The 16,219-nt window shown below is 35.0% G+C and overlaps 1 protein-coding gene across 3 annotated transcripts in view; it reads right to left on the bottom strand.

The window, feature by feature from the left end:
• SMC2 (structural maintenance of chromosomes 2) overlaps positions 1 to 16,219 on the bottom strand; it is a 44,841-nt gene that overhangs the window by 16,767 nt on the left and 11,855 nt on the right. For all 3 annotated transcript variants that reach the window (XM_032240233.1, XM_032240232.1, XM_032240234.1), the window contains exons 10-17: positions 11,871 to 12,104; positions 10,201 to 10,360; positions 9,596 to 9,713; positions 8,797 to 8,935; positions 7,354 to 7,473; positions 5,314 to 5,518; positions 3,529 to 3,664; positions 487 to 611 (exon numbers count right to left, since the gene is read on the bottom strand). In XM_032240233.1, the coding sequence (XP_032096124.1) occupies positions 487 to 611; positions 3,529 to 3,664; positions 5,314 to 5,518; positions 7,354 to 7,473; positions 8,797 to 8,935; positions 9,596 to 9,713; positions 10,201 to 10,360; positions 11,871 to 12,104 (1,237 nt within the window). The remainder of the gene's footprint in view (positions 1 to 486; positions 612 to 3,528; positions 3,665 to 5,313; positions 5,519 to 7,353; positions 7,474 to 8,796; positions 8,936 to 9,595; positions 9,714 to 10,200; positions 10,361 to 11,870; positions 12,105 to 16,219) is intronic.

Genomic DNA, 16,219 nt, shown 5'->3' with positions numbered 1-16,219 from the left:
CTTAAGAATGAGAACAATGGGAAAAAAATCATGGACAACCCATGAGCAAAAGAAATAAATAGAAAATTCACAGAAGTAGAAACCCAAAGGTCCAACAAACATACAAAAAAGATCTCAAATTTCATCAGCCATTAGAGAAATGCAAATTAAATGCGAATGCATGCTATCTTTTCACAACCAGCAAATTTGGAAAATTTTAAAAGTCTGGAGAGAAAGGAACTTGGAGAAATGAAAACTTTCATATGCCACTAATGGAAATGAATATTGGCTAAAAAAGAATGAATACTGGTAAAAATAAACAGACCTTTGACAATATATAATAAAGATGAAAATGACTATACCTGAAGACCTAGAAATCCCATAACTGGATCTCCCCTAAAGAAACTTTATCATATGTGTCTTAAACATAACACAGGTATAGATGATACCTAAAGTAAGGTAAAAGGAATAAAACCAGAGATTAAGCAGGGGTTTTTTTCATCTTACCAATGGTTTTTTTAAGGGCATCTAATTCTTCTTGTTGCTTGTGATAGGAGCTTTGCTGGAGCTTGGTTTGTAATAAATCTGCCTCTTCAGTTTTCATCTCCCACTGCTGTTTTAGTTGACGATACCTTACAAAACCAGAAACATGTAAGAAATGACTGTAATGTTTCTGGTAATTGAGAAATACATTCAAACTTCAGACTCTTACCTAAAATAAACTCACATACATTATAAACAATCTAAGATACTACTGGTTACAGGAATAATTTTGATGACTTTCAAGTTTCTGAGGCACCAATTCAAATTTAGATATGGTCACTGAAGGTAAACAACTCTAACTGACCAAAATCCATAATAACTATTCATAGAAAACACTAAAAATTTTTAATAGCTAGGTTTCCTTAAAAATAATCTCTTGCTAACTAAATCAAAACAAAACACGTCAACTACTCGCCACGAAAAATGGATGAATTACAACAAATACAATTTCAAAAATTTAGTTATCTATTTATTAACCTCATTTTCTAACGTTAAAAATGACAATAATGTTCCCTATTTTTAGTGTAAGAAAATAGTTTGGAACTTAGTTGTTTAAAACACACTTTCTTGAAAACTTTGTAATTCTATCCCAGTTCTTGGCTGCTTAGTCACTTCTTTGAAAGGTATTTAGCAAATTCAGTTGCAGTGAAATTTCAAGTTAATATAAATTCACAAAGTACCTTGTCACTGGAAATTCATGTTTGGGGGAAAAAAGGACAAAACTTATAAAATATAAATACTACCTTGAATTTTCTTGCCTGAAGCTGTACTTCACAGTACTTAATAATTTTAACTTCAAGTTGATTTAAAAATGTGGAGTGTAGAAATATTTTTTAAAAAAGATATTACTTTCCTGACATGATGTGAAACAATGGCTTTAGCTGATCCTTCCACCATTCTCATATTTTTCAAAATCTATTTTCCTTCCTTGACCTCAGTGTCACAATTAGCAAGGAAGCCAATTCTGCGGAATAAATGATCCAATACTACTGAACAAAATTAACAGTTCTAAGCCGAAATGTTGACTACAAACTCATCACCTTGCTAGAATTTAGACATTTCACAGAAAAATTCTGTTGTACTCTTCTCACAGTAAAATGCATTTACTCTATGGTTAATTTATATTCATGAAGGTAAAATGTGGGCCTTTACATGCATGTGATGTCTGAAAGTAAACAGGGTGGATCACTTGAGGCCAGGAGTTTGAGACCAGCCTCGCCAACATGGCAAAACTGTCTCTACTAAGAATACAAAAATTAGTTGGGTATGGTGGCACATGCCTGTAATCCCAGCTACTTGAGTGGCTGAGGCAGGAGAATCCTTGAGCCCAAGAGGCAGAGGTAGCAGTGAGCTGAGATCGGGCTACTGTACTCCAGCCTGGGTGACAGAGTGAGACTCTTGTCTCAAAAAAAAAAGAAAGAAAAATTCTGATTTGATTTATATCTTTGAATGGCCATCCTGACTATGAAAATCTCGTCCATAGTGTCCCCAGAAGTCTTGGTGCCATTTTAAGCTTTCATAACTACAGAAATTCAATTCTAAAAATACACCCAAAAATAATCACTTCAAAATGTATTTAGATTTAAACTTTATTTACGATTGGGAATTCTGAATAAAATCTTTTTAATCAGTTCCTATTTGTCATCTTCAGAGAGACTGAAAAATAATTACAATTTAATTTTTTTTTTTGAGACCGGGTCTCACTCTGTCCCCAAAGATGATGGAGTGCAGTGGCACAATTTCAGGTCACTGCAACCTCGAAGTGCAGGGCTCCAGCAATCCACCCACATCAGCCTCCTGAAAAGCTGAGACCACAAGCACATGCCACCACACCTGGCTAACTTTTTAATATTTTTTACAGAGACATGGTTTCTCCATGATACCCAGGCTGGTCTTGAACTCCTGAAGCTCGTTATCCACCCACCTCAGCCTTCCAAAGTGCTGGGATTACAGGTGTGCACCACCAGGCCTGGCCAAACTTTCAGACAATGCACTTTGTTAAGTTTGTAGCTTTTATAACTCATGAAGCTTTTAATTCAAGTGTGGACTATTCTCCCGGATAACCACAGAGCCAGTCACTCACTCTTTCGTGTGTTTACTCAACAATTATGTCCTTTGTGAGGCTTTTCTTGGCCACCCAATATAAAATTTCAACATAAAATTTTGCCCTAGATAGTTCCTATCTCATTTCCTGATTTACATTTTTCTTAGAATTAGCTAACATGTTTTACAAATTTATCTTTCTTTATTGTCTGTTTCTCCAACAATAAAAAACTAGATGAAGGCAGAGATATTTGATCCTCAGCCCCTAGAAGAATATGTGGCACACAGGAGGAACTCAATAAATGTTTACTGAGTGACTCAAACGGGTTACATTAGCATGATCCCAATAATGAAAAAACAAAAATACGCCTATACCTCTATTATACAAAATAGAGGTGATGTTCAAAAGTATATACACATATCTTATCCATACCTACACAGAAGAAATACTGCAAGGAAACATGAAAGTTTTAGTGCTGATATTCAACATGAACTTGTTTATCTGCTCACTAGACAACCTAGCAGATCCTTAATACACGTAGAACAGCCACAATGCTATTAAACTTACTTGGGCACCTGATCAATCCTATACTGTATCATATTAATGTCAAATCAAGAAATCAAGTATTCACTGGTATCAGAACCCAGAGTATCTAAGGGTATCTCCACCAACCCTAGCCAAATGCTAGTATATTTCTCAGCAGAAAGAATGGAATATTTCATTGATTTTTTTTTTCATTTCGCTTAAATAGATATAGCTAATTTCATAACAAAGACATCTCTCTTATCAGAAAAAAATAGATAAATAACTAGTAAGTTATCAACTCACAATTTAATCAAATATTTTAAATAAAACCAAAAATACGAGAAAAGTCAGAGGCTGTATTTCTTGAAATAAATTTCCTGTCATCATCTACTATGCAAATCTTTAACAACAAAAAAAAAATTATATACAGTTCTTACTTCTCAGCAGTGTTTTTAAGACCTGCTAATTCCTCCTCTAGAGCCCGCAGCTCATTCTCTTTGATTCTCAGTTCATCCTGAACATCTTTGAGTTCTTGAAACTTGGTTAAAATAGAAGCTGCCTGGGATCGAGCACCTGATAGAGGCAAATTGAAACATGTCCTGCACATTAAGTTACCAGGTATACACTAAACAATAAAAAGTCGTCTTAGAGAATTATACTCAAAATGATTCATCAGTAAATATTTCAGTGAGCTTATGAAGCCACGGAATTCATTCCATCACCTGAACCTTAGAACACAGAGAACTGATAATAGATCCAAGAAGTTGTGGTAGATATTATTTATTCAAAATAACCACTTGTCTACTGGGCCAATCCTCCACCCTATTGACAATGGAGTTGGCTATGTGATTTGCTCTGGCCAATTAAATGAGGAAATGTGTCTCTTCTGAAAGTAAGCTTTAGGAGGCAGTACGTAATTCAACATTTACTTTCCGTTAGCCATGAGAGAAGTATGTTCAAGACAAGGACTACTTTTTCTTCAGACTGAGTCCCAGAATGAGAACAGCACCGAGCAGAAAGGCAACTGATCTGCAGCAGATGCAGCATAAACATGGAATAAATTTGTTGTAAGCTAAGACTGGGGGGCTGTTCCCATGTAATAACCTGATCTAAGTTCTGATACAGTGGAACAAGCAGAGTAAACTGACTGACTTCACATTATGCAACTGTAATTATCTGGCAGTGACAGGTGAGGTATTCTGTTGACAAAGAAATGCTGCAGGTTTGATGGAAGAATGCTAAGGTCAATTAGAAATGATGTTTAAACACTGTAATTAAAATATGGGGTTACTTATTTCCTATCCTCTTAGTAAAAACTTCAAAAGCATCTGAATCAACAAAATCTAAAAAGTTTCTTCTCTTGTAGATATTGAAAAACAATTAGTCTCTTTTTATCTTCCATTTGCAGATACTAGACATTTGACTGTGTACTAGAGAACCTGATACCTGGTCTTGGAATTCATTGAATTGGCTCTTGTTTCCTTGGCCTAAAAAAACATTTAGTCACTTGATACTTCACGTGGCTTTATACTGTCTACTGGGTTAAAAACACAGACTCTGAAATCAGGCTGCAGGGATTCAAATTCTGAGCCTGCCATCCAGTAGTGAGTTATTGAACCACTCAGTATCTTCGTTTCTGCAACTGTATATTGCACATGATAATATGCCTACCTCATCATTGTTACTAAGAATTAATTCTTCTTTAAAGCCCATAGAATAGGGCTTTATAGAATAATAGACATGTTCTATATCTACAATGTCTAATTACCCATTAACCATGTGTGGTTATGGGCTCTTGAAATGTGACTGATACAACCAAGGAAATTTATTTAACTTGATTAAATGTAAACAGAGACTAGTGGCTAGTGACTACTGTATTAGCACAACTGTAGAACACTGTCTGGTATACAGTTAAATATTATTCAGTGTTTCTTATTCTGTTGTCTTGACAAAGATCTGCAAACTCAGTGTGGCAAATATTAGAACGAGAAGAATATGATCACTGTCTAAGAATTCCTTTAGGGCATTAAGGTACCACTTTAAGGGCAGATTTAATTTTTTGTTTTTCTTTTGAGAGGGGCAGTAGCAGCACTGGCAAACACACAAATGAGAAGTTAATGTGTTTCCTGAAGAAGTGGGTAGTTAGGCTAAAAATGTACTTTTAAAAAGCCTCTTCCTGTTTACCACATAGAATTGTGAGGACAAAAGGATATAAAACTTACCTCCACTCAATGTCCCATGAGGATCAAACACATCACCTCCAAGAGTTACAGTTCTAGTCATTATCCTTTTATCAAAGGCCACTTTTTTGGCATTATCCATATTGTCACAAACAAATGTTGTTCCAAAGACAAACTCCATTGCTTTCTGAAGTTCTGGTTTATATTCAACCAGGGAAAGAGCCACATGAACGTTGTCAGGGCCAACCTGTGGGACAAAAACAGATACGCCACAGTACATACTAATTCTCTTCCTTTCAAATGTTATCTTATAAAGCAGTAAGAACTGCTGTAACAGAAATTTAACATTTACCTAGCATTAAAATGATTTCTGAACTTTCTAAAAAGCTATGTAATACTCAAAAGTTTCAGGAAAAATGCAGGTTTAAATACTGAAAGATCTGCTATGTTAAATATTTATTAATAGCTAGTACAAGACATTATGAAAGTTTCTGTCAGTAAGGAGCCATTACCATGTGTCTAAATCCAAAATTGACTGGACAGAACTTCCTTAATTAATACAGTACAGGTTGAGTATCCTTTATCCTAAATGCTTAGAACCAGAAGTGTTTCAGTTTTCAGATTTTGGTATATTTGTATTACACTGGTTGAGCATTCTAAATCCAAAATCCAAAATGCTCCAATGAGCATTTTTTGGGTGTCATCGTTTTGAATTTTAGAAAATTTCAGAGTTCAGATTTTTGGACTTGGGATGCTTAACCTGTAATCCTCAGATCAACACAAGTATATGAAAATGTTGTTTCTATAATCAGTAATTTGGTTTCACAACAGATATATTTTCATACAAATGAAACATGCTAGAGCAGTGGTCTGCCAGTTATAGAATTAAAAACACAACTAATAATTGAGAGAGTAAAAGTTATTTTAAAAAATCCCTCAATCCTTTATTTCGATCACAATGCTTCTTCTCAGCCTTTGTCTATAGAGGATACCTCTGCCCATCATTTTAGAAAAACTAAGCATCTCTTTTAGAGCTTAGTATCAGCAGTGGCAATCACAATGAAAGCAGCTCTATGTAACACATGTTCCGTATTGTTCTTTGATGTGGCAGCTACCATTAAATAGATCTGGCTCAGGGATCTGAGGGCAAAGTATTTTTGCTGTTACTTGAAATCCCAATTTTCTTCTAACGCTGGGACTTGATGTATGGCTGAATTAACTTCCTGAGCCTTCTTGACTTAATGGTGATTTTTCAAGTAAAGGAAATGCCAACCAAAAACACCACTTTTCAATTACACGCACTCATCCTCCCTCTCCTGATAGTATATATATCAACATAACTGTATTTTGAAATCATTTTCATTGAAATCTTCTGAATTTCACTAAGGATATGATATTCAATTAGTTACAAGTGTATTTCTAAGTTTCATAGAAATGTCTTCAACTCATGTACTTGGAGTATCTACTCAATAAAAAATTCTCATTGCAGCTGAATGTTATGACTGACTTCATGTTTTTACAGTATTACACAACTACAATAACTTTCAAATGTATTTCCTTGTACTAATCTATTTTCTTACTAGCAAGCATGTCACTTCACATCAGCGTCAGCAGTTGAATGGGATCTGGGTCACGTGCTATATACCTACACAGGCTGAATGGCAATCTAGAACTCTAATAAAGAAGCATCATTGCAATACTAATGAAGGCCTTCCAAAATGGCTGTCGCTGTGGGCAGTTTAAGTGTGCCTGACATAAAAAGAGACAAAATCCAAAAACCTGGATATTTATCTAGAAGCTCAATTCTAACGTATTTAGGAAACAGAAGTGTAATTTTCACCATCACCTGATAGTCATGTGACTTAAGATTTAAAAAGGACATTCTAATATCACACTTTCAAGTATCAAAGGCAGTTCAAGTCTTTCAACATTTCTATTCTCTCGTTATCTAATTGCACAACCCAACCCATTTTTTTTTAATTTTGTAGTTCTTCATATGATTATGTCCCTCAAAATTAATGCCTTCTAACTTAAATAAAAAACACAGAAGATTAAACATAAACAAGACAAAATAAGACTTACAAGATTCTGAGCAACTCTCAGAGTTTCTGGTGCAATACATCTGGCTGAAATTTTATTGAGTGGAATTATAGTGTATCGACGTTTCAGTTCCCCTCTTTCTAGTAGCTTTTTACCAGTAACCTAAGACACACATTTGAAGTTTAAAAAATACATGTTAAAGATGACAGAAAATTAAAAGAACGAAAATTTAGTAGTCTATAATAAATAAATATTTAGTGCCATTTATCCCAAACCATCAAAGTTAAGATTACATATGCAATGTAGTATCATTTGACCTTGAAAAAGGAGATGCTGCCATTTGTGACAACATGAATAAACCCAGAGGACATGATGCCAAGTGACATAATCAGACAAAGAAAAAAAATACTGTATGACCTCACTTATACATGGAATCTTTAAAAAAAAAAAAATTGAACAAATAAAAATAAGAGTAGAATAGTGGTTATCAGAGATGGGGAAGGAAAGAAAATGGGTAGAAGTAGGTCACAGATCAAAGGGTACATGTTTGCAGTTAGGATAAATAAACCTACCTATTTAGAGATGTAATGTATAGCATGAAGACTATAATAAATAATACTGTATACTGAAAATTTGCTAAGAGTAAACTTCAGGTGCTCTCACAAAGGTGAATGGCTATGTTAATATGCTGGACTAGAGTAATCATTTTACTATGTATATGTACCAGAACATCTTGTTGTGCTTTTTTTTTTTTGTTTTGTTTTGTGTTTTTTGAGACACAGTCTTGCTCTGTTGCCCAGGCTGGAATGCAGAGGTGTGATCTCAGCTTACCGCAATCTCCATCTCCAAGGTTCAATCAATTCTTGTGCCTCAGCCTCCAGAGCTGCTGGGTCTAAAGGTGCACGTCACCGTGCCTGGCTAACTTTTTATTTTCAGTAGAGATGGGGTTTTGCTATGTTGCCCAGGCTGGTCTGAAACTCCTGGGCTCAAATGATCTAGCCACTTCAGCCTCCCAAAGTGCTGGGATTACAGGTGTGAGCCACTGTACCCAGATTTGTTGTACATTTTAAACATACAGAATACAAATTTTTAAAAAAGTAAATTTGGCAATGACTGTAGCACTGACAGGAAGGAGTAAGAGCATTTTACAGTAGGATAAAAAGTGAGAATTGAAATGTAGAATGTTACCTTGATGGAAAGACTGACATTAAAAAGAGGTCATTTATTCCCAGATTATTTTATAAATATATTCAACTTATACAGCAAAGAGACCCAAAAAGTCTAAGATTGTAATATGCATTCTGAGTTCCTGAGTAAGCATGAGACTTCCTATGGAATAGTTATCAAAAGGTTATGAACCAAATAGTTTTACCCTAAAAATGTGTCACCTCAGGGGAGGCCTTAAAACATCAAGAGAGTATTTAATTCTTTTAGCAGCACATGACTTTTCAAATTTTAAATGTTTAAAAATTAAAATCAACTTACTTCTGTGTCTACTACAACATTGTAGAGTCGTTCCCCAGCCACTAATTCTAAAGCTGTGGTTGCAGAAGTATCTTTCACACTAATCAGAGAAGCCACAAGTCCTTTCACACAATTTCTATTCCAATTCTTCTCTGGATCCCTGATATAGAAAAGTTGACAAAAATTAATCTTAGATAAGAAAGTAGAAAAAGTTATACTTTATTCATCAAGAGCTCTTTTGGACAATACCTTAAACTGAAATGAAAGCAGAATCAGCACATGGTTTTAACAAACCAAAAATTTAAAAATATGCCAAATGACTAGCTAGCTGTTGTTTTTAAATCAATCAATAGATATTTCATTATGTTTCAATTTAATAAGAACAACTCTGATGTTCTAATCCCTGTAATACATGATTACTGTAAATATTCCATAAAAAACCCACATAGCAAAACAAATTCTAAGATGAAAACGTGGATATTTAATATTAATGACAGAGTAACTTTAAAGACATTCTGAACTAAGATTAAGTTCCCCTCGTTTTGATTTTATGTTTGGTGGCATCATTAGCCATTAAATTTCACAAGAATTGCCCTGACAACATTTGAAACATTTCAACAAATGTTTAAAGGAAAAATACCAATGACAGAAAAGCAGTTTACAACAAGTTTCATTAAAAAATCTTGATGTCGACAACATTTCAGACTGCTTCCAGCTTAACTAAACATGTCTTGATTACAGAGTTAGACACTGTCTCAAAAGAAAAAAAAGGGAAGTCTTAATTATTACTATATTAAAATTCAAGGCTTTAATCTCTTACTTGTATGCAAATCGAAGATTGGGAAATCTGGCTAATAGAGCTTCATATGTTTCTTTCAATCTACTAATATCACGAGACAGCTGCCTGCGCTTTTCCAAAAGGCTTTCTTCTTTATTTTCTGAAAGATAAATTATAATAAATTAAAACCAAGTTTTAAAAACTCACAGTATACTGTTTTAAGGAAAATATCATCACTACTTCCAAAGCATGCAAAAAATACAAATTTCTGATAAGTATTAAGCATGCTGAACCTTCCAATTTCTATCCAGTGTCAAAAAGACATTATTTCCAACAGCAAATAACACAATTTTCATTCCAAAAACTAACATACAAATTGAATGCCTACTAATGTAGAAATATACAAAAGACATTTCTGAGCTTTCAAATGATTGAAGCAGGAAATTCTCAATACTGAGTTCTCAAAAATTCAAGAGTTATTTTATAATTAGATTTTTTTTTACTATATTTACAAACACTTCTTATACTAATGCTCTTTAATAGGGTAAGAAATGTTTCTTATTTGCTTGTGTTCTTCATTTAAATTAGGTTTTTATAAAAAATCACTACCTCCTCATGATCTGATTATCATGTTTTTAAAGGCAAACCTTCATAATTTAGCTTTTCCATTTCGGCTTCAAGTTTTTCTTTAAGTCTTTTTACAGCTTCTAAAGCTTCTTGATCCTTTCTGTAGCCACTATCCATCTTCTTAACTTCAGCTTGTTTATTCTTTAATTCCTGCTGAGCATGCTTCAACTTCATCTGAGCCTGTTACAGAAAAATGAAACAGACTATAGGATGTATGAGGCAGACAATGCTAGTAATTAAACAGCCAAAGATTCAGATTGGTTTTACTAAGAAACCTTAGCCTTAAAAATTTAATTGTTTGGTCTCCTGGATTAGTATTTCAAAAGATTAGTCATTTCCCAGTATTTTCTCCTCAAAAACTACTCAAAGTATAAACTAATATACGATTAATATGTTGTTTAAAAATGTGAAATTTAAGTCCATATTTTTAATATTTATAAGACATGACATTAAAATTGAAAGATTCTATCAAATACCTGTCAGTAGCTGGTTAAATGAACACAAAGCTAGAAATCACAACTCTAGTTCCTTTCCCTTCCACTTAGTTGTTCATATTTGTATTTGCATATATTTGTGAGTGTTAATAACAGTAAAAAAAAAAAAAAATTGGGTAATAAGATATAAGATTATAGAGAAAAGGAAGCTAAATTGACAGAAAAACTTAAATGCTGACAGTCTGATAATTAAATGCTACAACTCTTGATATTTAAATGCTAGAACTATTTAAATATGTCACACCTTCAAGAACTTATACAACTGAGCACTGCTTCTTAAAACTATGAACTAGTATTCTAAACCCTAGATGGGGGTGTCCTCCAAAACTGTATGATACATTTTTTCCCAGTTCCCTTATAAAATAATAGACAAACTGAGAGTACTTTGAAGATATTCTACTGTTGGGAGTTCCTATAAATTTGTGACTACCATCTCTGTCATGTCTGAATGAAAAGAGTTGCAAATATATAAAGAGAAACACCAGAGGATTAATGCATAATCACACATATTTGTGTGCCTATATTTTAAAATCTGTCTCTTCCATTAAAAACAAAACAATGATGTGCCTATGTACATGTATTTTTTTTCTGCTAGCAAAATTCTTGTGTTCATAGGACTTTAAGTTGCACTACTATGTAAAATCTGAGAAACATTATAATAAACTGACAAGACTTTTAAGATTATGAAATCAGAGTGGGAAGATCAAAGAGTAGAATGTGGATAAATGTGAGGTAGAGATCCTTCCTAGAAAAATGTAAAGTTTCAGAGGCAAGGTTTTAAGAACTAGGTATGATAGGCAAAGCAATGGGAGGGACAATCCTAACGCTTAAGACTTCAACATTATAATATCAATAAAAAATAAAAATAGCCACAAAAAAAAAAAAAAAAAAGACAAGAATAAATGATTAATCTCCAAAATTCCACACAGTGCTGCAAACAGAACAAAGCACTTATATACTGAATTAAGGTAATTTATGTTGTATAGCATCTTAACAAATTAACGTCACCAATATTTAGCAATCAACATATTTGAATTTTGCTGTATTAGGCATTAGAGTTGCAGATTAAAGTAAACAAACAAGTTCCTTGACATTGATTATTTTCAACATTATGTTAACAACTGCCAAAGCATAATGTGAAAAGAAACTTCTTGGGGAAAAAAAGCAATCACATAGTGCTTAATGTCTATATTTACCTGTTTGGCTTCTGTCTGAGCTTTACTTATATCATTTTTACAGGCCATCATTTGACCAGCAAGAGTTGCTTCTGCTCCATCTTCATTACTGGACAGGCCAGCGGAAACAGCATTGAAGTGCTGCTGTGCAGCAGCCAAAGCTTCAGCATCTTTATTACTTGCCTCTTGAAGGGCATGCAGTCCATCTGTTATCTTTTTAACCTCTTTTTCCTTTGCTGCTAAAGTTTTAGAGTCCTTCAGGAAGAGTTTCAAATTGAAAAACATTATATTTCAAGAAAAACATCCACTTCCTTATACACATAAACCCTTAGGTAATCAAATTCCACAGCAATTTGGAATAAGTATAAAATAATTTAACCATCATAACTTTATAAATACTGAATTATCATTTTGAAATTCACTCTCAGTTTTTAGAATAAATGAAACTCTTATACTACATGAAATATTTTCATTCCATGTTACACATTAAATCCATGAGACACTGGGTTAAAAAACAATTGCAGATTTAAACAAATCACTTGAAAGAACTAAAAATGAATTTCTAAAGCTGTAAAACTGAAATAACAGATATCCTAAACTAACTCAAAAGTAGAGATTTTAGAATTAAGAGCATGTATATGGAAATATTTTATAAACTGTCAAGAGCCATAAAAATGTGAGTATTCCTTTTACAAAAAGTATTACTATCACGTAACATCTTTTAAGTAATGTTAACCAGGTATCTGACACTGCACGATACCAGCACTTAAAAAAGAAAATTTAGCAATCTTATTTACAATTCAAGTGACAAGAAATCCTGGCCCACTTGATTAGTTCATGATTCATCAAATATTTATTAGGCGCTTATATATAGCAGGCCTTGTTCTAAGACATTAAAGACACAGACTGAGTCGCTGTCCTAAGGGAGCTGATATTCAAGATATAGTAAACAAATAAATCAAGTACGGGAATAGAGTGATACAAACTATTACCTTAATAATAATAATAAGAGAAGGCCTTTGAGATGCCATTTGAAGAGAAGACTGGATGAAGTGAGGGAAGTGACTGTGCAGATACATGTGGGGCAGTACACTCGACAAGCCCTGAGGAACGTGTTTGAGGAACTGGGCTAGGAGCACAGTGAGTAAATGGTTAAGGAGCCAAGAGTCGTATCATGAAGCACCTTGCAGGCCACGGTAAAGATTTAGGTTTAATTATATAGTTGATCCTTAAACAACATGGGGGTTGGAGTACAGACCTACCATGCAGTCGAAAATCACATATATTTTGATTCCCCCAAAAACTTAACTAAGAATAGCCCACTGTTAACCAAACCCTTACCAATAACACGATTAATCCATGTTTTGTATGCTACAACAAATACTGTATTCTTAAAGTAAGCTAGAGAAAAGAAAATGTTAAGAAAAGCATAAGGAAGATACAGTACTGTAGTGTATTTATTGACATCGTCAGTTTACATCATGTGTTTACAAGATAGATCATGTCTGAAAAGGCAGGCAACCATAGCTGCAGATGTCAATCTACCGTACATTATCAAGCAACTCAACTTTCTCTTGTAGCATCCTGACTTCTCTCTGCTTCATGGGAGCATTTTCAGTATCGCTAGTGGCACTTCATATGGATCTCATGTTATTCAGGTTTATGGCATTTTTCATCCATGATGAAAAATACATGAGAACCACAAGAAATCACTTTCTACTGAGCTCTGCAACTCACTGGAAACATGAACCACTAAGAAGTAAATGATTAATGTCACACTGAGTTTACTTGAGCTCACACAACAGCAATAGGAGGTAGCCACAAAATTATTACAGTAGTGCACTATGTTCTATAGTTAGTTTTATGCAGTTATCATTTAATACTGCATCTGGGCTGGGTGTGGTGGCTCACGCCTGTAATCCCAGCACTTTGGGAGGCTGAGGTGGGCAGATCACAAGGTCAGGAGATCAAAACCAACCTGGCTAACACGGTGAAACCCCATCTCTACTAAAACTACAAAAAAAAATTAGCCAGGCGTGGTGGCATGCATCTGTAATCTCAGTTACCTGGGAGGCTTAGGTAGGAGAATCACTTGAACCTAGGAGATGGATGTTGCAGTGAGCCAAGATTGCGATACTGCACTCCTGCCTAGGCAACAGAACGAGACTGTCTCAAAAAAACAAAACAAAACAAAAAAACCTGCATCTTTACATTTGTTTATATTTCTTTCAACTGCAAATAGTGCCAAGTATGGCGTTTGTGTAAGTTTTGATAAATTTTAACTTTTAGTGACAGATTTTTGCATATTTTATGGTAGTAAATGATAAAATAAGACTAGTGCCTACATATATTTTGTGCATTTATGACATTTTATCTTTTTATTTCTAGGCAATATGGTATTTGTCTGCAAGTTTTTTTCAAATTGCTGCAGACCTCCAAATAATTTTCCAAAATATTTGAGAAAAATCTGCCGATAAGTCGATCCATGCAGTTCAAAGCCATATTGTCCAAGTGTCATACAGTGTACACGTAACTCTGAAACCACCAAAGGATTTTAAGCACAGGAGTGATGTGATTCAACTTATATTTTAGCTTCTGTAAAAAACACACTACAGAGTGGCAAGAAGAAAACAGTAGGGCAACTAACAGGAACATTATTGCAGCTACCCTCACGATAAGTCATGGCTTGAATGAGGTTGGCAGTAATGGAGGTAACAAAAAGTGGCAGTATTCTGATTATACTTTTAAAGTCAACAGAATTTGTTGATAGAGTGGATCTAGATATTTAAAGAAAGGCAAGAATCCAGAAGGACTGTAGGATTCTGGCCTAAATTAGGTCAGAATTTACCTAACTTACAATTAGGTAAATAGTGGTAAGATTTACCAACATGAGGAAAATGCAGTAACTTGGGTGGGTTTGGGTAAGTGAGGAAAATTCCTAAATCTATTCTGGATATGTTAAGTTTTACACTTTTTAAAAGTCATCCAGGTAAAAATGTTAACTGAGTAGTTGGACAAAGGAATCTAGATTTCACTGGACAACTATTTGGGTGTCCTTAGACTAACTTTGTTCTCCCTTTCTCAGTTGCAGTTCTCAAAAACAACTGTAGAATGTGCTAGAAAATGCAACACTCTGATAGAGGGAATAGCCTGTATAATCCATATTCTAGTTCAGTTCCCTCCTAGAAACATGCATGTCCTTTCATGCTTTAGCTCAGGAACTCATGTCAACCAGTCAATCATGTCTGGGTTTATAGCCAGGGGTATAAACACAGGGCAAGCTACTTTCTGGGATCCCTCAGCTGTATGGGGAACATACAGATGAAACTCCATCCAACCCTGGTGGGTTGGCCTACCATGAAACCTAAGCTTCTACTGTCTATTACTGCCGATATGTAAGAAGTAAATCTGTCACACATAACTTGTGCTGTATGAGTGAGTTCTATAAACACCAACAAGTTGGTAACTAGTGCACAGTGAACTTGTTTCACATCATCAGTACAGGTAGTAGGATCTGTTCTGACAGAATCATGGCTTACTGATGAAGCTGGAATGGCTTCACCCTTTCCCTTCCCAGCCCAGGGCAGAGATGTCACCCTGAAGGGTTGAGGGGTTTGAATATGCAGTTCGATGTTTTATAGAGGAGGTGGCATAATAAATGGAATACAGATGACCCCTTCAATGAATGAGCTGGCTGCATGGATTAAGGCAGAGAGAAAAAGAGAAATGAGGAAGCTCAGCACATGATCCCTGGTTATTGGACACATGTAATTGCTCATTCCCAGGGCCAGAGAGCTCAGGAAGTGGGTAGTCAGATGGATCCTGAGAGAACAGACAGTCCCTGAGGCATTTGAGAGAACCAACATGTACAATGTAGGCCTTCATAGAAAAGGAGGCTCACTAGCTAGAGGACAGGTATACAGAAAGGCCAGGGAAGGCTTATACAGTCTGGTTGAAGTGTTTGATAAAGGGACTCTGTGGATCCAAATGGCTAAGTGGCATAGTTTAGAGCGGGACCAAGGTTTCCAGGTCCCCACCAAAGATGGCCCTATATCCTCATCAAGATGAGAAAAAGAAATGAAATAAGCTTTTCTGGAGTTCTTGGATATTGAAGCCCACAGGACATACTTCCAGTTTTCCTAGGGAAAAATTAAACTGATGACCATGGGAGGGTTTCAGGCGAATGTAATGACTCACTATGCTTATCTGCTTGTGAGTAGGATAATTTGTGTCACTTTGGGTGCTGGTGACGACAGTTCCCACCAATGAGTATGGATACTGATAGTTTGGTTGCCTGTAATGCAGATCACCACGACCACCTGAGGAGGTATGCCCCTCGCAGCTAAGAATTTGAGCTATGCCAGTGGCGC

Source organism: Sapajus apella, unplaced genomic scaffold, assembly GCF_009761245.1.
Source record: "Sapajus apella isolate SASKATOON/1434 unplaced genomic scaffold, GSC_monkey_1.0 scaffold46, whole genome shotgun sequence".
NCBI lineage: Eukaryota > Metazoa > Chordata > Mammalia > Primates > Cebidae > Sapajus > Sapajus apella.
Note: the sequence above shows the minus strand (reverse complement) of the source record. Positions and strands in the feature narration are given on the sequence as shown.